We start from the raw sequence: 27,415 nt of genomic DNA on the forward strand, positions 1-27,415 counted from the left end.
GCCTGTGTAAACTCACCTTTTAAAGCTAGCTTTCAATTTGTGATTACACTGTTGATTTGTTTTGTTTACCTTTTTTTTTTCTTTCTATTGCTTGTATTGATTTTAACAATTGTAAAGTGTCTTTGGGTTTTTGAAAAGTGCTGTAAAACTAAAATGTATTATTATGGCAGAATGATTTCAGCACTGAGTCCACAGAAAAATTTCCCTAAAGGTATAAAGTTTTATTCCATTCTATATATTTTACTCTATTTTTACTTGTTTTTAAAATGAAAAACAGCTTCCTGTCATTTTAAGAATGTTTGAAACTCTTTCTCACAAATTTAATCCATGAAAAACTTGTAATTAAAGGACAATTTCAAAAAATATCTTCTACTCATGTGGCTTCTTCCTCATGAATAACAAAATTTTTCTAATCCTAAGTCATGTAAACACCTGATGTTCCCTCACAGAGCAGGAGTTTGGTATTTAAGACATTATGACTGACGAGTTGATATAAAGGCTTTTATTTCCCCACAAGTGTGACGTTTTAAAGAGGAGTCTTCAGAAGAAGCTGCAGACCTCAGTGCACTTTTATTGGCCTTTTTAATGACGCACTGTTCGTAAGATCTTTCTATCAGAAGCCAGAACGTGAGAAGGAGCTAAAGTGCTTCTCGCTAAAGACTCTCCCTGTACGTCTTTAAAGCAGCACATAGTGTTTTATCTACCGATCAAGATAAAACTGCCAGGCTGAGTTCACAGCGCAGGCTTTTTCCCATACCTGGATCATGTGGAATTCCCAGAGAAGGGCAGTAAATTGTCCAGCGGGGCGACGTTGTCCTCTCCCTCCTGAATACCTTCAGTCTGAGAAGGAAAGACAAGAGAGGAGGCATGTTGAGTTTCACCAGCATGTCCTTTTGAAAAACACATACATCACTTTTTTTTTTTTTTTTTTTTTTAAGAGAGGATGTGAGCCTGAGGTGGAGCAGTGTGTGTGTGAGAGTGTGTGTATGTAATTCGTGCTGAAATGATGTTCAATTCTGAGCATGTGAGTTGAATTTGGAGCACAATCCTTTGAGATGTGGTTGATTCAAGAGGCAACCTCCGGTCTAAGAATATGAGACAATGTGGAAGTGCTAAAATCTGCTGTTTCTTGAGTGTCAACTTGAGGCTGGCTCCGGAAGTACTGGAAGTCACATAGACACCAAGCCAAAAAAAGCAGTTTTCAAAGCAGAAATTAACCTATTTACAGCCTGGTTCAAAAAACGTCTCCTGTCTGAATCGCTAATTTCACTAACGGCACCCACTGTAAGGGGGTGAATTTATTCCAAACTCGGCCGTTCAGAGGATATTAAGATCGCAAGATCGCCCAATCAGAGGCACAGCTCAGGGCCATGTGACGGACAGGCGCCCTATGGCTGTAGGCGAAGCCCCTGCCACTACCAATATGGCCGCTATAGCTGCTTCATTTTCCGTTTCAGAAACAGACGGGTGACATTGGGGAGACTACGTCCATGTTTTATCCAGTCTATGGGTTGACTTTTTATTGATGGACAAACAAGCTGAGCTTCCCAAGGACATGTGGACAAATGCATGGTGCTTTTTGACCTTAGACTGCAAAACATGGATGGCATCACATATTAGTTTCTGAGGTGGCGTTAAGAAGCCAAAAGATAGCGGTCGTCAAATTACGGATGGACCTGCCTCCATCACAAGAAAGCAATGGTAAAAAAAAAAAAAAAAAAAAAAGTTCAAGAAAAAGAAGTCAGAGCCAATAAAAGTGGAACATTGTCCTCTTTTCATTTTTTCCAGGCAACAAGGATTTCAAAGAATTTACCTGACCATTTTAAGATGAGGTTTTCAGTGCCTAAATTGGATATTTCTCAATGCTATTTCTCAGTATCCATAGTCAATTTTGATTTCAAAGACACTGGAGCCTAACTGTCAGACAGAAAAAGGAAGTTAGAGCAAAAGAAAGCTAAACTGGAGAGTGATAGAGCACAGGATAAAACATGAGCTAAAAGCTAAAACATGGGCTAAGCTGTTTCTGATAATGTCCATTTCAACCCACAGTCAGCTGTTATTCTGGTCTGTTCAAACTTTAGAGTCTATCAATAAAATGAAGAGTGAGGTTACTCTGCTTGGTGAAGTTGAAGTTGGTCTGTCCTATTCTCCATCAGTCAGAAGGCCCGTTACCCAAAAAAATCAGAGGTCCCATTAGCTGAAAAATTAGGCCTTTTAGTCAGAAAATAATATGATCTGTTTGTCAGAAAATCGGGAGCCCATTTGTCTGAAAATCAGAAGGCTTGTTAGTCAGAAACTCAGGAGGCCTGTTAGCCAGAAGGCCCTTTACCCCATTATTGTCAGAAGGTCCCTTAGGCTTTCTGACAATAATGTGGGCTCTGGAAGATTGGCACTGGTAGGATATAACCAGGATTCACCAACATTACACTAAATATAACTGGCTACTTAACTACGTGACAAACTGAGTTTACAAAGTTTGATTGTTGTCGCCCTTCAAACTATAGCTCTATGTAATAGCAACAGCCAGCTACATAACTACAAAATAAAGGAATTACCAAGTTGCTTTGCATCCAGGGAGAAGTTGTCCTGAACACAGAAACTTAGTGTTAAAAATAAGATCTGCTCTCCTTTCATTTGCTTCAAAATAAACATGCCTTGCTAAGAGTCATGTCCACATGACAATGGAGGAAAATGCTCATGGGAAATGGAGTCTTTATCATGGAAAAACACTAGTTTTTCTATAGCCTCACAGCCCTTTGAAAGTATTTCAAAAAGCGAGTACTTCAGCACTCAAACTTAATAATTTGACAGAGCAGTTTTCACTTATAGCTATCGGAGTCATGTTTTACAAGCAGATCTGTACTTTCACTCAAGTAAGGAAGTCATGTTCTGGTTGGTTAATCACCAGGCTGTGTTAAATACTTAATTCTGGTTGGTCAAACCCTTTACCAACAGTAATTAACCCTCAACAACAAAAGAGATTCCATTGACAGTTTCATTACACATCATCACAATCAAAACAACTCTTGCTCATTTCACCTCTGCCTGTTGACACTGTGGCAAAAAGACACTGCTGAGAGCGTCTCTTACAGAACAAGCCAAGATCAAAGTCAGCCATGATCAAACCATATGTCAGTACGTATAAGCTAGCATCCAGCCGAGACGGTGAATGACCTCCAAACTGCAGCCATACATTCCTATGAGAACATATTTTCTGAGGACAGACAGCTGTATGAGTGCACAGAAATGTGTGTGTATGTGTGAGACAGTTGAACATGGGAGTGTGTTTACAACTGTTTACACTCTCTGGGTTCAAGCCTTTTCTCAGCCTGGTTTCTCGGAGCCGGCAGGTACACTGACAGGCAGGGAGCCTCTTAATCATCCCTCCCTCCGTTTTGTTTCTCGTCTGACAGTCCTTCACTCTTGTGTGACGGCCCACATCGCCGCCCCAGCCTGCTCACCTTTTCACGGCTCCTGAAGCGAGACTATTAACTCTCTTGCTGCTCTCCTTTGCAGCTTCACCGCCTCGCCCTGAGCTCCAAACTCCCGTGACAGCGCAGGACGCTCACTTTGTCTGCTGTGTTTGTCCAAAATTTGTTTCAATATGTATTTTTGGGAATGGTAATGTTTGCATAATAAATCTTTGTGGCAGGGGAATACAAAGAGAGCTACAGGTCGAAACCTGGGCGGGTCAGATTGGACTCTCTGTCTTTGCCTGGTTTACTCCACTTTCCATTCTCTCTCGCTGCCAGGTTGTTTTTCCATCCTGCTGTCAGTCGGTTTATATACACATGTATCAGGCCCTGTGCAGGGGCGGGTGCAGCCTTCCTCCTTGAGTAACCTTTAGCAGCTCTCATGTCCTATGTTTGTTCCTTGTGTTTTCATTCAGAGCAGCAAATCTGCAGAGATGTGCAACATAGTACACAGCACATGCACACATTAAAAGCCAGTGAATGTCACGCTGGAGTTATGGACAGAAACTGAAGAAAAAGGGAGAAAATACAAGATACTTATTGGCAACGATGTTCAAAAGTCACCCTGACCTCCAGCACCAGAACAAACACCTTAACTTCACTGACAAAAGCTTTAAAAAGTGTCTTTTGAGGCCTTTTTAGCACTAGATTAGTTTTAAGAAGAAGAGTTGCATGTCTAAAGATCAAATTATTGTTTTTCTTGTTGAATGATTTAAAGACATATCTTTGGTATTTTTTTATTTTGAACACTTGTGAAAAAGAGATTTTCAATCATGACCCGTTTCTTCCCCTGGTTAAATAAGCTTGAAAAAAAAAAGTAGAAAGGGAATAAATAGAGGAAATTACAGCTACTTTTTACAACAAAAGGACATTTTTTTAAACATACAGAACTGTAGAGTTTCTTTTCTACCACGTCATGATTCAGGTTAAGTGAAATTAAAAACCTCCAGTTGAGTAATGAAGTCAAACAAGCATGTCTACAGCCAAAATTAAACTTGTTAAAATTAATCAAGATAACAAAAAGTAAGGGTTGAAGATTGTTTTTTTTAGTTTGAGGCATGAGGAACAGGTGGGTATGTTGCAGGTGTTAGCCATAAAACTAAAGCTGGTCTGCATCTTTCCGTCTGTTTTTAGATTAAACAAAAATCAGGTTGAGTTACTGTCTCCAATGATGGCATCATCCACCATCGCTAGGCTTCAAAGCCTCTCTTCAGAAACACTGCGCTGAGTTCCTGAGACAACAGTCTATAAGAATACTGCAAAGCACATTCATTATGACATTCAGGGTAAAGCAAAGGTGTGTTAATCCTTTAACTTTTATTAATGCTTTCTTTAACATCCTCATTTTCACATCATAATGAATTTGTTCCAACTGCTGGTACTTTTTATTATAAATGAAAATATCAAGATCAGTTTTGGAGCCGAATGAGCAGGATGGGAGGTGAACTGGATTTGAAGTAGGTTAATTTTGTACAGTAGTTACCAATGGTGATGTGCTATGTGCAAAATTGCAGCTGCAGTAGCTTGTAGAGAGTCAGAAGAGCCGATTCCAAAATTTTTCACTGTTTGTTGCCCAGTTCTGCATACGTTAGATTTTTGTTTTGACTGGCAGCATGGCAGCACTGACGGCAATCATATCAGTCCATCCAAGCTCAGGCATCTGGTTTCTCTGAATACCAACCTACACTGTTTGAATACTAAGTTGATTATGATTAAATATTCAGTACACAGCCCAATATAGTTTTCATTAAAAGAAGTTAAAACAACTTGCCGGATTTTCTTGACTCTGTCAGTCCATTTTTTATCAGCTGTTGTCTGCTAGCTTCATGATGGTGACACTGTTTTCTCCACCAGCACACCGCAAAGAGCACTGTGTCATGCAGTTATGATTATACAATATAGCTATTTCAGTTAAAAACATGGGTGCTCGTGTATTTATTGAATTATATTTGATTTTAACAGTGGACAAAAAAAATTAAAGAAATCACATTTATTACAGACCTGCAGGTCAGGGGGTGATAAACCAGAACCAGTTGAAAGAGTGCCCGCCCGTATGTGACACTCCATGAACAACAGCAAACACACCCGTAAACAAACAGGGATAATCTGATTGGTCAATACTAGTCAGCCTTCTATTAGTTGATCCACAAAAAATTCGAGAGCAGAGAGATCTGTGAGCAGAAATTCCCTCAGTGCAAGAGGAAGAACCGGAGTGTGAGCGCAGGAAATCTGCACAAGCAGCATTATATCCGAGCGCAAGGACACAGTTTGAGCACGCGCAGAGCAAATTTGAGCGCAAGAGCAGAGGTTAGAGAGACAATATCACAAAATCTGAGCACAAAATCAATAAAATACTGCTTTCAAATCAATTCAAAATGCTCTCGATTTCAGATAGGATATTCATTCCATAGTTGTCAGAGACTTTGACGTGCCATGAATCATTTCAGTCCTATTTGACTTGATTGGGAAGCTGAAAAAATAGCATTAAGAAATAACCTTTATTGGTGCTGATAATCACGTTTTAAAGTGTGGATTACGATCAGAACAGAACAATACTTGAGCCAGGGGACACTTATGAGCAGCAACAAGTCGTCTTTTACAGGAAAGATGGCATTGCGAGCTGGAGATGGATACAAAATAAGTTTAATCTGTTCAAAGATGATCAGTTATCAGTGATAGTGACGAAGTTGTCTTTTTGTATCTCTCATATATCACCAACATGTGAAGAACCACAAGGCTTCGCTGAGCTCCAAACCTCCAAACAGTCAACATCACGCTGTAAGCAGGGCAGCCACATGACCGCACAGATTTATTGTCCCTTGCTGGTGACAGAAACAGACCGAGGAGAGAAGCAGAGGGAGGTGGTGTTCCTCGGTGAGCCAGAGGTTGGACTGAGAGCTGAGGGGAGTCAGGGGAGGAGAGAGCATTGTGATCTTAGCGGGACAGCTTGGGGCAATGCTATCCCAAACACAGCAGAATGCTATAAGCCCCTGCCATAAATCTGCGAGCTCGGCAAACCTCAGCCAGGCTTGTTCAGAGCTGTGTGTCGCTCCAGAGGCCAGAATCCAGATGTTGGAGGGGGGCGGTAAATAAAACAATCGATCAAAACTCAAAAACTAAAAAAAGGGAAAAAACAGGGTTGATTTCTTTAAAGGCTATTTTTTGGTGAATTATACTGAAATATATTCTAATACAAGTATCAGTGAGGATAAGTGGAGTATACAGCAACAAACCAGGAACATGTAATAAAACACAGACTTTGTGCAGCTCAAGGTGTTTCAACATTTATACATGCAAGTGGATCGAAGGGACAAACAGATATGGAAACCTCATTGTGCAGGAAATATCTGCAGCTTGAAATCTGACTGTGCAGAAAGTAGAGATGGTTTATTGTTTAGGACCTCTGTCTCTGGACCTGACATCCTGTTGGACTGAATCCATGAGGACTCATGTATCCTCTGTCCCTGCAGCTGCTGTCCTCTCCTCTCTTTAAACTAGCTGGACACAACATGACACAAGAGCCAGCGACACAAATCCCTCCAAAAAAAATCAAAATTTCAAGTTTTTTTTATCTCTATTCTTAAAGGAAGATGTACTTAAGGGTCAAATTGGATCCAAATGGTTCACGACAAAAAGTGCAAATATCTTATTAAAAAAAACATTTTTTCTTCATTTATCCAAACAAGTAAAAAAGCGAGGAACAGAAAAGTGCAGAAAGAAAGGAGGAATGACCACAGGCTTGATAGGACTATCAAAAACCGACAATTGATCAACTCATAGACCGAGTTTGGAGTCAAGCATCAAAGCCACCGTGCACAGATGTCTTCAGGACAGAAGCCATGACTGTCACATTCCTAATCTCGAGCCACCTCTGAGCCTGAGCCAACTGGAACTGTTGCTCAGTGATCAGGAGTCTGGAGTCAGGAGGGAGAGTGGAGGGGCAGAAAATCCAAGATGCTTTAAGTCCAGTAAAGTTTTTTCAGTCTGTGATGGTTGTCTGTGAGGTGCCATGCAGATGCAGTGCAGTGGTGTGTCTGCTTGGGAGCCAAAACACACTCTAAAACCTCCCTTTGGGAGCCAAAAGTACGTGCTAAACTGCCCCCAAAAACACACAAAACTTAGTGTCCTCTACAGTGGTGACAAGATAATACTATTTTCTTTCTACTGGTGTTTTTTTTTTATTTATTTTTTAAAGAAACTCTTTAAACCAGGAAGAAAAAATGGATCTCTAACATTGAAATGCAAAATGTCAGACAACAAGCCAGTCATCTAACCTGAAATTGTTAAAGGTCCCGTATTGTGCAAAGATCTCTTTATTAGGTTTTTTAGTGAAATTTGTGGGTCTCTGGCTTTCCTCCCAACCCACGGAATGTGATATTTAATGACAAAACCTGTACTTAGTAGTGCTTGTGAATGTAAAATCCTGACCTAAAACGAGCTGTTTGGATTTAGGGGAATTTGCCGGCATCAGCAATCCCATTTTTTGACCAATCAGGGGCAAGTCTGACCTGATTGGTCCACTGGAGAGAAATCTCTCCAGCAGCGGGGAGGAGAATGCCAAAGTTGAAGAGCCATCACTGCTTTGTTTTTGGCTGTAAACAGCCACATAGTTCCATGCACAAGCCTCCTATCTCAGAAGAAGACAAGACTAAGTGGCTGGAGTTCATTTATCAAGGAAATGTGGCAGCTACACTCAGTAAAACTGTGCATGTGTGTGCTAGTCACTTAACGGGCGACTGCTTTTCCAACTTTGGACAGTACAACAGAGAGCTAGCGAATAGACTGGTCCTGAATCCAGGCGCATTACCAACCATCCTCCAACAAACCTGGGACCCTGGAAATGTGAGTATTTTAAATGCTGTGTGCTGTGGAGCAGATGTAAGAGCTTTTCCTCAGTGTCCCCCCTGTCTCTGTGTTTGCTTCAGGATGCTAACTTTAGCTGCGGTTAGCCTGTTGTTATAGCCTGTAATGTTACGGTAAATGAGCTTTGCTGTCACCAAAACATTGTGCACTCGAAGCTCGTGGCGCCCCTCTCAGTGACGTGGAAGAGCGGGGCGGTATCAGCGGTGGCTCATTTACATATGAAGGCCACGCCCACTAAATCAGAGCATTCTGAACAGAGGGGCTATGAGAGCCTGGAAACAATGCTGCTGTGCTTGATTTATTGGCTTTTTGGACCAAAACATGTTGCTACCATTTCATGAAGACATCAGTGATCCATATTAAACTGCAGAAAAGGAGCAGAATATGAGACCTTGAAAGCTCCAGAGGTCAATAGTGAATAAGTGATGATTTGGTGAATCATTTTAATTTGTAAAATTTTGTTTAAAGTCTAAGAAATCAGCTTTTCCGAGATCCAAAAAACAGCTCCCTGTGTTTTTTAATGAGCCCAAAAAAACGATTAAAAGAAGTTTTTGAGCAGAATGTGTGATGGTTTTTAGTCGGTCTTGGTGGTCATCCATTAAAATGTTCCACCAAAGAGAAACCTCACATTAGCCCACACAATGTTGATGCAGAAATAAAAATGTGGAAGCTGAACGTCCGTTTCTCATCAGCACTAAGCTGCAGAGCCCTGCTGAGTTTGTATAAAGTGGAAAAAAGGACGATGCCTCCTCTTGAAACGATGATCTATGCAGCAGACCTGTTTACGTTGGTAATCTCCGAGCCCTGCGCAATCAAAACATCACTAATTTCACCGCTGATTGGAAACTGTGACATCTGTGTTTCTAACACACTTCAATGGGGAGTGCTGCTTACAGAGAAAAAAAATACAACTGGGAAGCAGCCACTGCTCATAATCGCTCCAGTGATGAGAGGGTGACTTCATCCTGGTGCACTCACATTTGAAGCTACATATCCATAGTAGTGGAAACTTTCTGCATCACGATGGCTGATTTCTGGTCAGGGTGTTTGGCACCAGGACTTTTGGGTTCTGCTACACATCAGAGGAGTGGCAGTGAAGTTGCAGGAAGGTTTTCTATCCATCCTGTGAAGCTGCCCAGTATCAGGCTCAAAAAACCCTCCTGATTGATTTGACAGAGTGTGGGCAACGTACGCTTCAAAAGCACTTCTCTGCTCCTCACTCAGCGGAAACAGGCCGCACATGTTAATGCCACCAGCTCGGCTTTATTATGACCATCCTGGACCGGAGTCTGGTTAAAGAGAAAAAGAGGAGCCTCTTTAAAAATCCTGTCTTCTATGAATTCTTTGAACATCTGTGTAACTGTTGGTGCTGGAGGATGTCTCTATCTAATCTTCTGGATAATACAACCACACGTGACCTGTTGATCTCACGAGCATCTCTTTGGAAGTCAGAGCAGCCAGAGGGAACACAGCGCTAACCACAGCACTACAGGGTAGCCCACATCTCAAGTCCACATCAGAGAGCTCAAGCTATTGATGATGTGGCTGTGACATTGCTCTGTAAGCACTCTCACACCTTCCTGGGATGTGCTTATGTTTGTGGGTGTGCTTTTGGGCTTTCGCTAGCGGCAAACACATGGACAAGGACGTCAAAGTCAGATGTTGACACCAAAGCCCAATTCCACCAAGTGGTCCGGTGTGGATCAAGTTGGTTTGGTACGGGTTGGATCAGTAAAGCCTGATCCTGTTTGTGTTTCCACAGCCAACAGTATCCTTCTTGGTAGGTGGCATGCAAGCTGGATGCCGATAGCTGCATCAGCTACATAAAAGCATGACGGCAAAGCAGCGTGACACAGTGTAAGCATTTTCCTGACACCATTTTCCAAACCAAAAGAAAGTTATTTTCATGAAGTGGACTGGAGATTTAAAAGAGGGAGAGTTACCGGTCCTTCTTTATCACCGCTGTCACATGGTAAGTGATGATTCTTTCGACAAATCAACAGACAGCAAGGTTTACATCTCCACTTCTAGGGGTTGGATCAGCATGTCTGTCACCCCAACAGAAGGATGCCAAAAAGTGGGAAGATACAGGTCAGTAATTTGGGGACCTGTTCAGGCTTTAGTCAAAGGGACCACCACAAAATGCGTGCTGTACCAACATAAAGCGAACTGGACTGCTTGGCGGAAACAGGGCCTAAGTGTCGGCTATTGGGGAGGCACGCCAAAAGATCAACAGTATGTACCACCGCAACAAGACAAAGACTTTCAATCTAAAATATCATCAAAGAGGCATTTTTTTGTACATGCGTGGTTACAAATAGTGTCTGAGTCCAGGCAGGTTTTTAAAAACTGCAACTGAGGATGGCTTACTAGTTACAGGACTGTTGAGACCTTAGTGTGAAATGTTACCTCCACACTCACCCATCTACCTCGGAGAGGGTGTGATCTTGTTTTCCATCTCTCTCCTCCCAGCGAGCATCAGCCCTCCTGTTATGTCGGAATGACTATTTACGCTGCGGGGTGACCATCAGACAGGCCCTGGCCACAGACACCCCTCCTTCACACAGAAACACACACATGCACACACTCCAAACGGGCTAAATAATCCCTCCCCCTATTTGCACAGGAGAGATGAGGCCGCGGCCTCACCTTCAGGGCACTACTTAACTCCTCGAGTCACTCGTTGAGTAATCACAGCATTCTCCTGCCTGCCCGCCTGCCTGCCTACTGCCTAATTATACAGACAGGCCGCGTGTGTGTGTGTGTGTGTGTGTGTGTGTGTGTGTGTGTGTGTGTGTGTGTGTCTGTGTGTGTGTGTGTGTGTCATGATTTAGCAATGCAGGCCTCACAGGTAGACAATTACAGAGGCCAGTATTAACTATTATTATAACTATTTTGTGGATACAGTTGCACATTTAGGGGTCGCTCATGTTGGTTGAGGCCTTGCTCTATTAAAGCAGGTATGGGGTAAAGACTAGATTTTTGTCAATTTTGACTAAAAAAATTCAGAATAAACAAACAAATTATTGAATCCTTTGGAAACGTACAGAGATAAAACTGTTTAAATGATCTTTAGAGCTAAGCTGAGCACCAAAGAGTGAAATAAGCACTGAAGAGGTTAGGAATATGGTTAAAGTGCAACAAAAATCATTGATTATTTCAGATTAATTAATTTTAAATTTGCCTGTTTGGTCTTAAAAATCCAGCTGCACCAGTTTCTAGCCAGTAAAAGACTCCAAACAGAGTCATGATCTTGAGTTTTTGCACCTCTCAGGCCTGATCACTGTATCTCACCTGTGCACCCATCTGAGGAAAAACGCCAAACATAACCCCGGGGAAGAGAACCCTTGCTGTCTGCGTGATGCACCATGGGGAAGGAGGTCTGTCCGTGTCCTGGAGGGAGGCCCGCAGCTCCGCTGTAATCCCTCCAGGATCCCTCTTTCAGAGCCGGGCTTTGCCTTCGCGCAGCTCTTGGCCGAGTTTGAAAGGAAAAGTGTCAGGGTGGGACAAATTTCACACTTTCTCCAAAGTCTCAGGCCAAAAAGAAGGAGCTCGTAGTCTGAAGTACGTGCGGCTGGAAATGTCAGCTCTGTCACGGAACTGGTTTCATATCAGGCCTGAGAGAGTTTCTGTTTTAAGCAGTTGATATAAGGAGCTACACTTTTAAAGGCCCTTACGCACTACTGGATTTTAATATTTTTATGCATTATTTTTGTTTTCTTGGTGTCATTTATTTGTCGGAAGTCCTCCTCTCAGTGATCCTCTCAACCCGCGGATTTACAGCCCAAATCTGCTTTAATCTCAGCCTCGCTACCGGCGGCCTGCTCTGTCTCTTCGCCTGTTTCAGGCCTTCAGTGTAACAAAACAGCGCACGCTGATGTCTGGAGAGCTGACCCCCTATCATCGGGTTGTTTGCTGTAGCTCAAAGGTTTATAGAAATGTTTGGTCGCGGTGTGTTTTGCGTCTTTGTTTCTCTCTTTCCCGTTTCTGCGCCACAGCGGTTCAAAAAGCACAAAAACACACATCGAGAGATTTTGATCCCAGCTTCCTTCTGTGTTCTGACAGAAATATCTTGTATGATTTTAAGTTCAGAAGATCTTTTTTCACTATTTACTGATTTTCTAAAACAAATTTAACTATGAAGATTTAAATAAGTACAGAAAACTTAATTAATGTTTGTCGGACGGCAGGTCAAAAAATAATTTGTGAATGTTTTCATACTTTAACAAATGTGAATTCAAACAATCCATTCTTTAAATAACCTTAAACTAACAGGTGCCAAAAGATCGAATAATACTTCCTCTTTGATTCTTTTCGTTCAAATATTTCAATCATATAAAATTCAGACATTAATCCTTGAAAATGCTTAAAGGCTTTTTGTCAGGAAAAAATGGTGCACCAAAATAAAAATAACTGAAGTGATGTGGGCATGATTCCTGTGGAAAGCCAATTTAAACCTGTAACCAAATAGATCAAATAAATAACAACTGTTTCAATGTATCTGTAAGTCCGTAGAGGTGAATTTGTATCATTTCAGGAACTAAGAAAAACGTCAAACCAGGACTGACACGAGACTTTTTTTAATCCAAGGGTTACATTTTTCTTAAATTACACTCAAAAAAATATGGTTCAAAAAGACTCAAACACTGAACCGTTTAAAAAATAAAATTCTGTTTCCATTCAGAAATTGAATAGGAGTCAGTTTCCACGAGACTGGTGGTGTAAAAAAATAAGTGGAGCATCAAATGAGTAATACATTTTTGTGATTTATTTTCAAGGATACTTTGTGCTTGGAAAAAAATCTGCGCTTTACCCCCACAGAGAAAACAAAACTGGATTAGAAAAGTTAAAAATGAAAGGTATGTCGATGACGTCATCCAATAAAAAGAGGTATAGATGAGGATTATAATTAATGAAACTCTTTAATTTTTTCTGGAGCAGAGTGATGAAGAGGAGACTGAAGACGCATGGGGGATAAAGAGGATGACAACTGGAGAGGTGGGAGATGGATAGCGACGGCAGTGGTGTGGTGATGGGGGGGGGGAGGAGGAGGAGGGGGTGTGACGTCAACGTGAGGCGTGCTGCAGAGCGCTGGCGAAGAAAACCAAGGCAGCCGCAGGGACGCAACCAAAGCGCTGATTACCGCGGACGCAGCGATTACGCGCAGCAGACGCGTAAATTGGATTTACTGCGCACCTGCATGGAGAAACTCTGAGGCTTTATTCTTTTTTCTTTTCTTCTCCTACCGTCTTCCTCCGCTGGGAAGCAGCTGGTGAGTCAAACACGCAGCTCCTGTCAGGTCGCTGGATTTCAGCTTTCAGCTCAGGAAGAGTGAAAACTCAAATCCAGACACTGTCAGTCGGCTGGCTAGCATCAGTATTTGATTCTTTATGCTTTAGCTGATGCAGATTTCATCACATTAGCCTGTATTTGATATGGTAGTTACAAAAAGAAGGTCTATCAAGCAGTGAGAGGAGAGGTCCAGTGACCGTAGAGAGGCCGAAGAGAGAATACAGCTTTACGCACAGCAACCGCAGCAGCGTCTGAAGAGAAAAACATTTAGAAGCAGCTGAAATAGACTCATAGCTAACCAGGAAACGCACATTTGACAATTAAATGACGCCTAGAGTAGCATGAGAGTGTTGGTTGTGCATCAATCTCTAAATGAAGCCATAATGAAGCAGAGTGAGCCAAAAAGCGAGGTGAGGAGTAAGGCAAAGCGAAGGGATTCCTTCAGATAGAGGGGCTCCGTGTGTGTGTGTGTGTGTGTGTGTGTGTGTGTGTGTGTGTGTGTGTGTGTGTGTGTGTGTGTGTGTGTGTGTGTGTGTGTGTGTGTGTGTACATACTGTCATGGCAAAGGTAAACTCTGAAGGCCTAAATCAGGAAGAGCAGCGTAAAAGCGCATCATATCAAAACAACATGACTCAAACATGTAAAAGCCTCCAGGAGAACCAAAGAAACACTGGGTCAGTTAATTTAGTTAATAATTAATTAAGTTACCAAATTATAAGATGATTAAATATTTAAAAAGGTGTTTTTTGATAGGTATGGCTCAGTAGAATACACAAGAAATAGAACAACCTTGGGGGGGAGGAAAAACAGAGAGACAGCTATTAGTATGGCTACTATTAAGTTATTGTATAAGCTAGGTTTTGTTCATTGGATGATATTTTTGAAAATTTAATAACGTCAAGAAGCTGAATTTAACCCTTTTACTTCGTGAAAAGAATTTGAATTGTTCTTTAATTGTTATTATTATTATTTTAAAGAAATGGTCTCTTCTTCTGTTTTCCAGAAAACTGGAATGGAACTAAATCTGTCGAAGACTGGGATTTCTTGTGGGGATCCAGGTGAGTCTACTACGATTTTATTATCATAACTTCCTTTCAGAAGATGTGATCCCTACTTTTGAAAGCTGAATCAGCACTTGCACAACTTTTCTACCCTTCTACATTTTCGTATTTTAAGTAAAGTTTAAGCTTTCAGTTGTATTCAAACTGGCACCTTTTACTTAGGTTTAAAAATACGTGTGTGTGCTTTTTTTTTACACTGTTAGTTTTCTGTTGTTAATTTTCTGAGCTCTGTGCCTTTTAATTGCCCCCGTGACAAATGTTTTTGCTTTTTTTAATTGAATTGAATTGAATCAAAGTGATAGCCTATTTTTAAACAAATAATGCTGCAGACCTGGAGTCAGAACTGCACGTTCACCTTCATCTATTTATACATAAATTTTGTGTCAACTTCTGCAGTGTTGGATCAATGCGCCTGACATTTAGGACATGCGGAAATATCAGACTGATGAGATGCAAATGCGCGAAATCAACTGTTAGAGCTGGGTAACAGTGAGGCTACAGCTGTGTTGTTAAATGTTACTTCTGCACATGAATGATCTGCTTCATTTTTTTCTCTGCGACTGTTTTCTGGTAATTGCTTCCTGTTGTTTTGTTTTTTAACGTTTCTTCTTTTTTAACAAAGAGTGGAAAACGACGAAATTGGGGTATAACAATAAAAGCTTAACAATAAGCAAAAAGTATAAAAATGAAATATGCTTCAAATTAAATTTGCGTGTTTGGGGGGTGGTGCATGACAAAAAAAATAATGAAGGGTTTTTAACTATGAGGGTAAAATGGAAAACATCAGCAGTATTTGGCATCTGGATTACTGGGTTGCATGTGGGGTAATGAGAGATTTTTTTTTTAAATTAGAAAAATTAAAAAAGTATAAACATTACATTAAGAAACGGTGTATTATTTTAATTTTTAAAGAAAACATACCAAAATGGAGTGTCAGATGAAGCCCTCTTCTGAAATCTTTTGTTGAGAAGCGTAAAATATGAAATGGTTGCAAGTCCGGCTGAAGTGACAGTGTTGGCACCGGGAGAGAAAATTCACGCTAACAGACCTCTATCCGTAAAAAGACGCGTGTGTGTTTTAGAGCAGCACTTGTGTAAAATGTATCCATAAAATTAAACAAATCCAGCGTGTATTTTAAAAATCTCCCCACTTGAGATGATGATAAGGCCTGAATTTATTTTCTAACCTTTAAATCCACAGTTGGTGCCCTCTGAGACGTAATCACGCAGCACATCCAGAGAGATAGATGTTAGATGAGTCATTTTAGGGAAATGAACCAGTTTTGGCGTTTTTACGCACAGTTCCTCCCGTGTGTGTCAATACATGTTGGTTTATTTACACCTGGCCTGCACTCCCCCTCCGTCAGGTTGTTTGTTGATCGTCACGCGCAGGTCAAACAGGCCTTGGACCGAGCAGAGAACGCGTAACCCTGGAAACAATCAGCCCCCTCCGTCTCCTGTTACCCCTCGTGTCCTGTTACATCTCCACTGCAGCTCCGCCACCCTTTAATTTTCTGAATGCTTTGTCTCCTCTGGCCTCGTGGTTTGACTTGACTCCTGCTTTACATTTATGAGAGAGAGGAAAAAACACACATGAGCGCTGTATTTCGGTGTGTTTGGTGTGTGATTAACGGCGTTCACTGAGTTTATTTTCACTTCATGGCGGAAAAATATGAGTGTTTGCACTGCCACTGGCCTTTAACCTGTCCTGCCGGATGGAAAGGCTTTTTAAGTCATCCATCACACGCAAGTGCCCTCCAAGAGCGGAGGAGGAGCAGGACGCAGGACCGGGTGCAGGCTGAGGAGGCTGAGTATTTAGATTACCGCCATCTATCAGGCCCAGAATATCAGCCGGAGGACCAGCACGGGAAGGTGCTGGAAATCCTGTCTGCTACTCCAGAGCCAGCCTGCCTTCTCTTTTTATGGCATTTCCATTTCAAGCCTAACCTTCGTAACCTCTATCTGCACACTGGAGGTACCCGGTAACCCCAAAGCAAAAGTGGCCGATTTCCAGTTTTACAATCTGCATAGTAAACACCACCTGCTAACAGGGTGATATGAACAGGTCCTCGAGGTCACTCCCACACATCATGAGTGGGTTTAAGTTAAAATCTCCTCATTTTGCGCAAAACCTCTCACACAAGCCATTTTACGCACGTAGATGGGAAGGCAGGGGATCGTTTTGGAGGAATGATGACTATAATAGGAGGTTAAAGTTTTTACAGGTCTACATGAGGGCACCATGGTGCGCATTGAAGCCAAAGTGTCATTAAAAACAGAAACAACTCCAGTCTAAGAACAAAGAAAGGCCTATCCATGCAGATATTAGTACATAGAGTTAATACAGCATGACTCTGGCGTGTAGACATGTAATCTAGATCTCCTGTAAGCCCCACTGTGTGAGGGCATAAAGAGGCTCTACACATGAAGATGGAAAAAGTCAACCTGATTGTTGGGAGTTTGCACACTTGTCTGTTAAAAAGGCCTCCAGGGAAGTTTTCCGGTCGGACGGGGATCTCATGTCAGAAGTCTCTGACACACAAAGGCCCAAAACGCTCCAGACTGGCGCCGGTGACAGGCAGGGTCCTCTGAAGGAGAGGAGGTCTGAGCCGGTGAGTGTTTTGCGTGAGACACAAGTAGCTCAGGCCGAGCCACCGAGCAGGAAGGCAGGTGAGCCGGGCTCAGGTTGCAGGTGTGGGGCTCTGAGTCAGTAGACTGTACTTCAACTCAGTTATGCTTACACAGGTTCCCTCCTCTCTGTTCAAACTGGCGCTAAAATCTGATATTCATCGATCTTAGTGGTATTTTTTTCTTTTACATGTATTATTCTTCTACAACGTGCAGTTTGGTTGTGATGAATTTCTGATAGGCGCTTTTTTTTCCCAAGTTAGGGTCAAAATACATGATTTTCGTCTTTTTGCGTCTAACTTTAAGCTGCTTGAGCAGGTGGCTAACCCGTTCGCAACCACCTATTAGACCACACACAGGTCTGTTATGGAAGAAATCTACTATCTAATGCTTAGATTTCCAAATCGATAATAACATGAAGGGGAACAAGTTGCTTTTGCTATTTTCAAGGAACAGAATTAACTTGCGCTTGATTTAATCCCTCATCTTCACCTGGCGCGATCTAGACTGACAAAACGCTTTCCCACACGCAAAAACAAATTAAAAAAAAAAAAAAGTTGATTAAACTACAGGATTCCTACACTGAGATGAAGCAGACTCCCAGATCAACAAACCAACATCTGGATAAAGCTCTGCAGCTCTCTGCACAAACAGCTGCAGCCTGTTTGAAGCAATAGTCCACTCTATCTGCGCTGCGCGTGTCAGGAATGACAGATTATAATCCGAGCAGAAACATTCAGATCAGATTATTTTTTAGAACTAGAATTTGAAATAGTCCTGTTTGACTTGGCACCTTTATCACGCGTAACGGGCAGTTTTACCCTTCAGCAGCTGCTGCACTGAAGTTATCTTCAGACCAGATCAAAAATAAGAGGATTTACGCTGAAAGGTTTGGATGCTTCAGTTTAGTCTGACTCCTGTTTGTGCAGAGATGAAGGTTAGATAATCTCTGATGGGTGGCTGTGAGGGCAGACAGATTGCAGATTAATGTTCACTAATGTATTTAGAGGAACCCCCTGTCAGTGTTTGCTCTGCCGCTCAGGTACAGCGTTTGTTATTAGCCCTGAGTGTTTATTTGTAGTGAAACAATGAGCTGACACAGTTTACAGTGCGCACAATAATCTCCTCCACATCATCGGGCACCTTTCACAGAGCGAGGACAGTAACTGGGCAGGCCCGCGTGAGATGGCAAATGTTTATTCAGCTCAGAGCGACAGTGTGTGTGTGTGTGTGTGTGTGTGTGTGTGTGTGTGTGTGTGTGTGTGTGTGTGTGTGTGTGTGTGTGTGTGTGTGTGTGTGTGTGTGTGGGCACCTGAGTGAATTTCAAACATGCCTGTAGGAATAAAAGGCCCATTTTACTTCCAGGCTGCAAAGCTCCACATTGCGCGCTCACGAGAACTGAAAAAAAAAAAAAAAAAAAAAAAAAAAAGTGTAGGATGATTTTTCTCTTAAGAAAATTTCATCCTGCACCGGTTTGCTCTGTCATATGCACAGACTGTTGATCTCAAAAAGGTCTCTGTTTTTGCTTTTGTAGCACTTTGATAGTTTTCTCTCAATAGACGCAGAGATCCAATGCGTAACAGCACGTTTTAGCACTTGTTTGAGCCTGACGTCAAGCTATCATGCCTGGGTGGATGTTTTCTTGCGACGGACAAGCCCAGTGGGTGGGACTCATTCAATTTGGGGAGGTTGGATGGGTGGGTCTGTTGTGTGAACCGGAGCCTCTTCTCTCAGTCAGAGTGGACAGAAGCGGTTCCTTTGCACCGGAGGAGAAGTGCGCGCACTGGCCTGTCACAGAGGAGGAACAGAGGGCTATGCACTCCTTTTTTCAGAATCTTTCTTTTAGTGTGGAAACTGGAAAATCACCCTGCGTGGCTCACACTCTCATGTCGCGGTGTGTGAGACAGCGGGTGGATTTTTTAAGCTTTTGAAGGGAAGATAAAAAGTTTTGTGCACACCAGGATTCCCCTCGGTTCCTCACGTTTTTAACGCATCCTTCTCTCCAAGGTGGGATGAATTTGGACAGAATCGCAGAGGCCGTGAGAGCACCGCAGCCCCGCGACTCGGGCCCCGCGTTTCATTTACCGAGAACTTCCAACAGCAGCCGAGAAACATTAGAGAACTCAAGCAGCGAGTCTTCAGACACAGAGCTGGCAGGTACAGACAGAGGGCTTATAGCTGCTCGATTCTTTCTTCTTGGTGCAGAGGTGATTGATTTTTCCGTCTTCATGTGTACAGGGGTTACTAGAGGCTTTGCTGAGGGGGAAAGGGGGGAAATACGTTGCTTGCTTAATGCCAGAGGTGGTTTCATTCCGTGTGCTGGGGCCACGGAATGTATGGAAACTATTAAAAACTGTTGTGATTGCGCCCTACTTTTGAAGCTGCTCATTGTTATACAAGGAGAGGGAAAATAATCCCGTTTTGGTGCAGTTACACCCCATATTTTATTACACTGGCTTCGCCAAACACTTGGCAGGACACAAGGAGGTCTGTCAGGGAAAAATGTGCAGAGCAGCCTGGCCTGCTGTCAGTGAATGCATTAAAACAAAACCGTAAATATCTGAGCCGTGCGCCAATCTAAACTGAAAGACACAAGGTCAGTGTTTACGATTCCCGTGGAATATGTTTGTTCTGATTTCACTAAAACTTTTTCTCTAACTGGATGAAGAAGAAATAGAGAAATTCTGTCTTTGTGTTTCTCGGTGTTTGAGTTTGTGGCTGGAATTCAAAACTGGTTTCGTGGCTTTAACTTGCGCTTTTATTTTCGGCAAACACTCATGAGAAACCATTCCCGTTTCGTGCTTCACCTTTGCACGTGTTGACCCTTCAGTTTAACGAGGCAGTCTTGTTAGGACAATAAGAATACAAGATAGCAGTTAGCAGATAAGAGTGGGCAGACCTCGTCGTAAAGAAAGTCGTATTGATCTGTCAACGCACGACGAGCTAGATCTGATTATGTTTGAAAGAATCCATGTAATGTCCCAGACATGTTTATAAATATTTGGCTTAATCTGTCACCCCTTGTATGGTGCGTATTTTCATGAAAGCAAAAAGCTTTTACTCGATTTTTTCCCCTCTCTGGCTTATTTTCAGCAGAAAGGCCTTTCCTCCTGGAGTAGACCAGATTAAGTTCTTCTTCTGTTTTTCCATTTAATTTTAGAGCCATTTCATGGACGTAAAATCCATTATTTCTTCATAAAGTAGGAGTACATTTCAGCCGTATTATAACAGTGTTTTCACTTTGATATATGATCCACAGAGAAGGAGAGGAGCGCTGAACACAGGAGCGATGACGGGAACGCGGACGATCCCAAGAAGAAGAAGCAGCGGCGGCAGCGCACTCACTTCACCAGCCAGCAGCTGCAGGAGCTGGAAGCAACTTTCCAGAGGAACCGCTACCCGGACATGAGCACCAGAGAGGAAATAGCCGTGTGGACAAACCTGACCGAGGCCAGAGTCCGGGTAAGAGGCCTGCAAGCCGTGCGTAAAGTGTGCGCAAAAAGGGTTAACAAGCAAAATATAAGAAACAAAAAGAGCACTATTGTGAGGTAAATTAAAAAGCCCTTTTCCTGATATATGGGATATTTCCAGCAATACCAAACACATTTTGAAAAAATAAACTTCAAAGTGAATATGAATAAATAGTGGATTGGAAGTGGATTCTAATTATAAACATAGATTTATTTAAAGTAAAGACAAAAAATAAAGAAAATAAAGTAGAGAAACAAAGGCTGGATGTCTTGTTGCTCAATGGGTGAGAAGTTATGTGTTAAAACCTCCTACTCCCGCAGATTTGGATGCTAACTGACCACTGATTTGCTTAAAGGGATATCGAATCCATTACACACAGTTTCTGATTTCTCATCCTTATTTTAATTCTTCAAAAATCCTGTCGATAAAACTTCTCTATTTGATACTTCAGTTTTTCTTTAAATACATAAATAAATAATAAATAAATAAAATTTTGCTTATCCCTGCGTGCTGACTGAAACAAGAAGTGATATGCTTTAGCCAAGGTTCACGGGGATGTTTTCCAGTGACTGGAAAGGGTTACTTTGTGCCAAATTTGTCACCAAAATTCAGAAACACACGACGCAGAGGGACAAAGTTGAGCAGTTAAACGATCTTAGGTTGCAGCCTTCCCTTACTGACAGCTCGCTACTGTGTTTCCAGAGTCCCTCCATGCTCAGAATGCGTGCATAATCTGACAACCGAGTAACACCGAGTCTATGAAAAAGTGCATTCACAACAGATAATTTATAACAGATTAAATCTATCCCAACACATCAGAGGTGAGCTGTCTGCAACTGTATTTGTTGGAACTATCATCCTCGTTACGGGTGTATCCGTGCTGCTAATGGAGCCAATGGGGAATTCATCTGTTGATGACATCATCACTATTCTGGACCCTTATTTGTCCCCACGGAGGTTATTCATGCGGTCATATGTAGCTGGATCAGTTCGAAAGGATAACAGTACATTTTTATATATTAATTAGGGAAGTGTAGTTTGTGTTCTTATGTGTGATTTAATCTGTGGATTTATTTAAACTTAATTTAAGAAGGCTCGGGAAAAGGTGGCACATTAAGAATCATTGCTTTTTGTGTAGCTCTGCGCAGTCTCACTTATTATTAATAAATCAATAATAACTGAATGTATTTCCTGTTTACCTTGCATTCCTTCCCGTTTTTTTATGTCGTTTCTCTGCATGGTTTGAATATTCACTTAAAGCTGTTTCCTGTTTGTCTTGCATGTATTTCATGTCTATGGTTACTTTCCCACTTTGTTTGTGGTGTTGTACGTATTCTAATAATTGTCACCCACCCCGCACCCCAACTCCCAAGATTTTAGTCCGCTTTGCTTTTGTTGTTGTTGTTGTTGTTGTTGTTGTTGTTTGTGCTTTTTAGGTTGCCTTTCCTAAAATTTGGCCTGGGACTACAGAGGAAAACTAGCATTTTGGCTAACTCTGGCGTATTTTTTATAAAGAAATTTAAACTAATATATCCTATCCTTGATAAATAAATGAATAAATAAATAAATAAATTGGTTTTACACCTAGTGAGCGCAGAGTATGTCGGCTATACATGACCACACCATATGTAGCCGAAATATTATGTATCCATACACACAGGTGTCCGCGCTGCTCTTTCTTGCGCGTCATACCTATAACAGTCACACTTGGTTTTCATTTAGGCCTACATGCAAAATCCATATTTATCAAAAACACTACGGTCAGTTGGAGGGTAGATTGCATTAAGAAAATTTGGTAGAGCAGTCAGGATTTTTTTTTTTTTACAACTAAAGAAGGATAATTTCATGAAGCAATTTGCGAGTATGTGAACATAGTGAAGCGCGCTTTGTGGCACAATCCAGCCTGAGTGTTTTTGATTTATTTCTTTATTTCTCCTTTTCCCTCGTATTTAGTGACATGTTTGGCATTTTGAAGTGTTTGGACTTGACCCTCAGATTTTCCCTGTGTTTAATCAAACTGACACGTCGCGCTTATCGAGATATTTGTCCTCTCATTATGAAAGTGATTTCAGTTTAATCAGCTGAGAGGCTTTATAATACATATTTATTAATTTCATTCTGTGGCAAATTTAAATGACATTTTATCCTGTACGGGTTAGTTCAGCACGGAGGGCTCACACCAGCAGAGGCGGTGCTTTGTGTGTTTCAGCTCTGTCAAATCGCTCACGTCTTTGTGGACGGTGTGTCCGCAGCCCCCTGCTTTCTGCTCGGCTATAAATAGTCTGCGCGAGCCGGCCGGATGGGAGCACTTGTAAACTGTTTTTACTATGAATTAAAAATGACTCTCAGGGTGCAGACTGGTGGAGCTTTTAAACACGAAGGGAGGATATATGTGCCGAGTTTTTTTTTTTTCGTCTCCTCGTCCTGCTCTGAGGTTAAAATCAAGCTGTGAATAATTTTGTTTTATTTTAGGCTTTGACGTTGCTTGATATATGTTTCTAACAGGTGAAAAAAATGGCATAAAGCTATGTAAATAAATAATTTCAGTTATATTAAAGCATTTTTTTCTGGTCAAAGAAAATCAGTCGACATTGTTAATGTGGTTCAATTTTTTTCTATTTGAGACTTTTTTCGTTTGCCTCAGTATTTATTTCAAATATTAAATACAAGATAAAAACAGCTTCATGGGGTTGGTTTATTGAACGATAGCGTTTTTGCTGTAACAGAGTAAATCTTACACATCCCAGGCAAACAGCTGCACCATGTCACTTATTAATCACATCCAGGGGGCCCACCAGTAATCCATGGGGTCCACCACTTCATTACCGTAAATGTATTAATACGGGTCTGTACCCTTTTTCACCAGAGATCAAAATAATCAGATTTCAGAAGTTTTTTTTTTTTAACTTATTTTGATAAATCGAACCAAATTTAAGTTAAAAGTTTAGATTTTTGCTGTCTGTTATTATTATTTGACTTCAGACCATCAAATCTACATCTGTGACTCATGAAAGGCGAAACCGATTTGAATCAAGCGAGTTTCATGTGTTCATAACAGAGAAGACAAGAGGCAGTCTGAATCCCCCCTACATAGCTCGAGAAAGGATTAGGAACTGTCAAACAGAGGATACGTTTCCTTGGAAAATAAAGTGCAATTTTCTCCTTCTGAAACACACAAACGGGGTTTGTGACATTTATGAAAATATATTTGAGTTTGTTAGTGTGGTAAATACACAGTGGTGCGCATTTTTCTCTCAGATGATCATTTAAACGCGGTCTAGTTTTTTTTTTTAGATGTTTAAAAAGTGCTGTCATCAAACCTTTAGACATCTGAGAACATTAAACAGATGTTGTGTTAAGGAGCTCTTGATAAATAATGCAGACTTTACCTTTAAATATTTAACTTCTGGCGGCTTTTTGGAGGTGCCTTTACTTTATTTAACACAAAGAAGCACTTTTTTTCCCTGGTCCAAGAGGAGGTGGGCCGGATCAGGCTCATGTGCAATGAAATGCTGGATATAGGCACATTAAGTTAGGAGATGCAATTTTACAATTTTGAGACTACACAGGACAAAAAATTAGAAAACGTGTGTCATGAGAAAAAGCAAGCCCGTTTTTGTCTGTGATGCACCGTGACTCCACACCACGCAGCTCTAACCGTGCGTGTCTCCTGCAGGTGTGGTTCAAAAACCGGAGGGCCAAGTGGAGGAAGCGCGAGCGGAACCAGCAAATGGACCTGTGCAAAAACAGTTACCTGCCGCAGTTCAGCGGCCTCATGCAGCCCTACGACGACATGTACCCAGCTTACACCTACAACAACTGGACCAACAAGGGCCTCACCCCGGCGCCCCTCTCCACCAAGAACTTCACCTTCTTCAACTCCATGAGCCCCCTCACCTCACAGTCAATGTTCTCCGCGCCTAACTCAATCTCCTCCATGACTATGGCGTCCGGGATGGGGCACTCCGCTGTGCCTGGCATGCCCACACCGGGTCTCAACAACATCAGCAACCTGAACGGGATAGGCACTTCAGGGATCAACTCTGCTATGTCGTCATCCGCGTGTCCGTATGGGCCTCCCGGCTCTCCGTACAGTGTTTACCGGGACACTTGCAACTCGAGCCTGGCCACCCTCAGACTCAAATCCAAACAGCACCCAACCTTTGGATACAGCGGCCTGCAGAGCCCGGGCTCCAGTCTGAACGCGTGTCAGTACAACAGCTGACGGGCCGGTTTGTAATTTAACAAATCTGAAATAATCTATGTGATGAACGGACACGTGACAGAGCCGAGAGGCGACCTGCGGATTGAGGGGGGAAAAAATCAAAGACAACTAACTGGATAAGTTGCAAACATCTTAAAAATGGATTATGCGGGTGTTATGTGTTTACCAGTGAACTTGCACAGCAATTCAAATGTCCAGATTCTTGGATTTTTTTTTAAATGATGAAGATGTGTTACATTGCTGCATTGTAAATATGTTAATGTAAATATATACAGGCTTAATGGGATGTTTGTTTTTGTTTTGCTCTTTATGCGCTTGCTTACTTTTCAAGAGCAGCCTGGGAGGAGGGGCGGGGCTTTCCTCGACCAAATCAATGATTGAAAAAAAAAATGTCAGGCATATCACAAATCCAGACTCATGTGAGGAAAAAACATCTAGCCCATTGTGTAAATGTTTTATATTGCTTCTGTGTGCTTTCTATTTACCGTCTATGCAGGGTGCAGGCTGCCCCCTCCCCATTCAAAGACTTTTATTTTGAAATGCTTCTTGTTTGAGCTAGAAAAGCCCGCATGTTTAACTTTGAGTGCGCCGTGTTTTGTACGATAATGTAAGACTTTATCAGACTAAACTGTATACAGAAAGGTGATTCAAAGTCCTCCTGTGTTTATGGTAACATGTTTGTTTGAATAAACTGCCGGAAAAGAGAGGTTTATTTTCGGTATGTGTTACAGAGAGCCTCAGTGGGGATGTTCATCATGAAGGAGCAAAACAAACCCTGTAGTTAATAATCCGCGGAGTATTGATCCACTCGGGTTTGAGGGATTATGTCAGGAAAATTAAGGTTTTTAAGGATCAGCAGTTGTCCCTGCTTCAACCGTGATATATTTTTTTTACGCTTGTTTCCTTTATTGTTCACCACATGAACAGCTCAGAGGCATTCTGCATACTTTAATTCAACTTTTATTTGTTTTTGCCTTGTCTTAAACTAGGGGCTAATTAGGGGTTGTCGCATTTTTTCAATGCTGCAGAGAATATTCCGGTGTATGCCTCCTTGTTTGTTTTATTTTCACACTGCAGGCCTATTCAAGCGGCTCTGTGTATATTATATTTGATCAATGCACACTCACTTACACGTGGAGTCCCACACTTTGTTTTCCTGCGTCTTTATGGGACTGAATTTACGCAGTGGGAGCGCAGTGGTGCGTCTGATCCTCAGATATCCAGCGGGATGAAAAAAAAGAAGACGTGACTACATGCTTTAAATTTTCTTTGCTTTTTTTCCAGTTTATTTTTTTCTGTCTCCCAACGGACAAAGCTACAAAGTTGACTCAGTGTCGCAAAACGCTTTAAACGCCTCAAACTTAACCACTTCTTATAATCTTGTGCCTCTTTGTCAAAGTGCAAACACCAGGAATTAAATCAATACCATATCTTGTTCCCTGACACCTGTAGAAATCCCCATATCTATATTACCCACCGTTAGGCTGATATTAGCGCCGAGATAATTGTGTGTATGGACTGATAGTGCTCTCTGACAGTGCAACTGGGGGTTAAGATCACACTTTGGACCATTTGCAGTACACACGACGTGAAAAATACATCAAGACGAAGGCAACGGTTTTTGCAAGCTTTAAGAGCTGTATTAACCTAATTCTAACCAACATTTTGTTAGCATGCTCCCGTGTCTAAATTTGAGCTAATATACCGATGATTAAGCGGAACTGTAAAGTCTGTTCTTAGGCCTTATGCTGGAAACTCTTTTTATTATTCAAGGGAGAATGTGAATGCATTCTACCTTTAAAAAAACTCTTGATGCAATACTGCATTCAATCAGAATACATTAGGCCTACTCAGTTTGCAATAACACTTTTTATAACAGATCTATTTAATTCTCGGCTGTCCATCATAACTAAAATAGCCAAAAATAATAAATAAATGAAAAAAAAAATGCATACAAATAATTAACTGCTAGTGTCGCCCATCAGATTTGTTATGCTATCAAATGTTGATTAGGATCAGTAGGGTTTAAGATGAATATTAATATCACATACTCGGCTGAAAGACTTGGTCAGTTGGTGTAACTGATAACTGTCGGCGTAACCAACATTTCTCATAAAAAATATGATATTGCGCAAAAAGTTTTTATGAATGATTTTAACAGTCTACCACACTGTAAAAAATTAAATATATACCAACTAGCCCAGTACAACAAAACCCATATTATAAAGTTTGGTAGTCAATTATTTCAAATAAACTTTGGGACAATATTTCATAATAAATAACTCATTTTATTTGTTCACTTGTATAACTTCCAGGAATATGACTTTATTTTTTTTTGTCATGCTTTTGTAGTTACACCATTTGACGGTTTAATGGGACTGATTCTTAAATTGGTTAAAAATG

The 27,415-nt window shown here is 41.5% G+C and overlaps 1 protein-coding gene and 1 long non-coding RNA gene across 2 annotated transcripts in view; one reads left to right on the top strand and one right to left on the bottom strand.

Moving 5' to 3' along the window:
- LOC141791263 (uncharacterized) overlaps positions 1-27,415 on the bottom strand; it is an 82,078-nt gene that overhangs the window by 47,710 nt on the left and 6,953 nt on the right. The window contains exon 2 of the long non-coding RNA XR_012598309.1: positions 758-840. This is a non-coding gene — a long non-coding RNA (uncharacterized LOC141791263). The remainder of the gene's footprint in view (positions 1-757; positions 841-27,415) is intronic.
- Positions 14,641-25,012, top strand: pitx1 (paired-like homeodomain 1). Its single transcript, XM_074672657.1, has 4 exons — positions 14,641-14,686; positions 19,324-19,473; positions 20,576-20,778; positions 24,464-25,012. The coding sequence occupies exons 1-4, from the start codon at positions 14,641-14,643 to the stop codon at positions 25,010-25,012; spliced, it is 948 nt and encodes a 315-aa protein (XP_074528758.1).

Source organism: Halichoeres trimaculatus, unplaced genomic scaffold (genome assembly GCF_033239565.1).
Source record: "Halichoeres trimaculatus isolate MK-OKI-2021-1 unplaced genomic scaffold, fHalTri1.1 fHalTri1_scaffold_6, whole genome shotgun sequence".
Lineage (NCBI taxonomy): Eukaryota > Metazoa > Chordata > Actinopteri > Labriformes > Labridae > Halichoeres > Halichoeres trimaculatus.

What these genes read in the sequence shown, in the direction of transcription:
- pitx1 (XM_074672657.1), top strand. Translation starts at nt 14,641, where the DNA reads ATGGAACTAAATCTGTCGAAGACTGGGATTTCTTGTGGGGATCCAG. An exon ending in GATTTCTTGTGGGGATCCAG is followed by an intron (nt 14,687 to 19,323) that starts GTGAGTCTACTA and finishes CTTCTCTCCAAG; the next exon opens with GTGGGATGAATTTGGACAGA. An exon ending in TTCAGACACAGAGCTGGCAG is followed by an intron (nt 19,474 to 20,575) that starts GTACAGACAGAG and finishes TATGATCCACAG; the next exon opens with AGAAGGAGAGGAGCGCTGAA.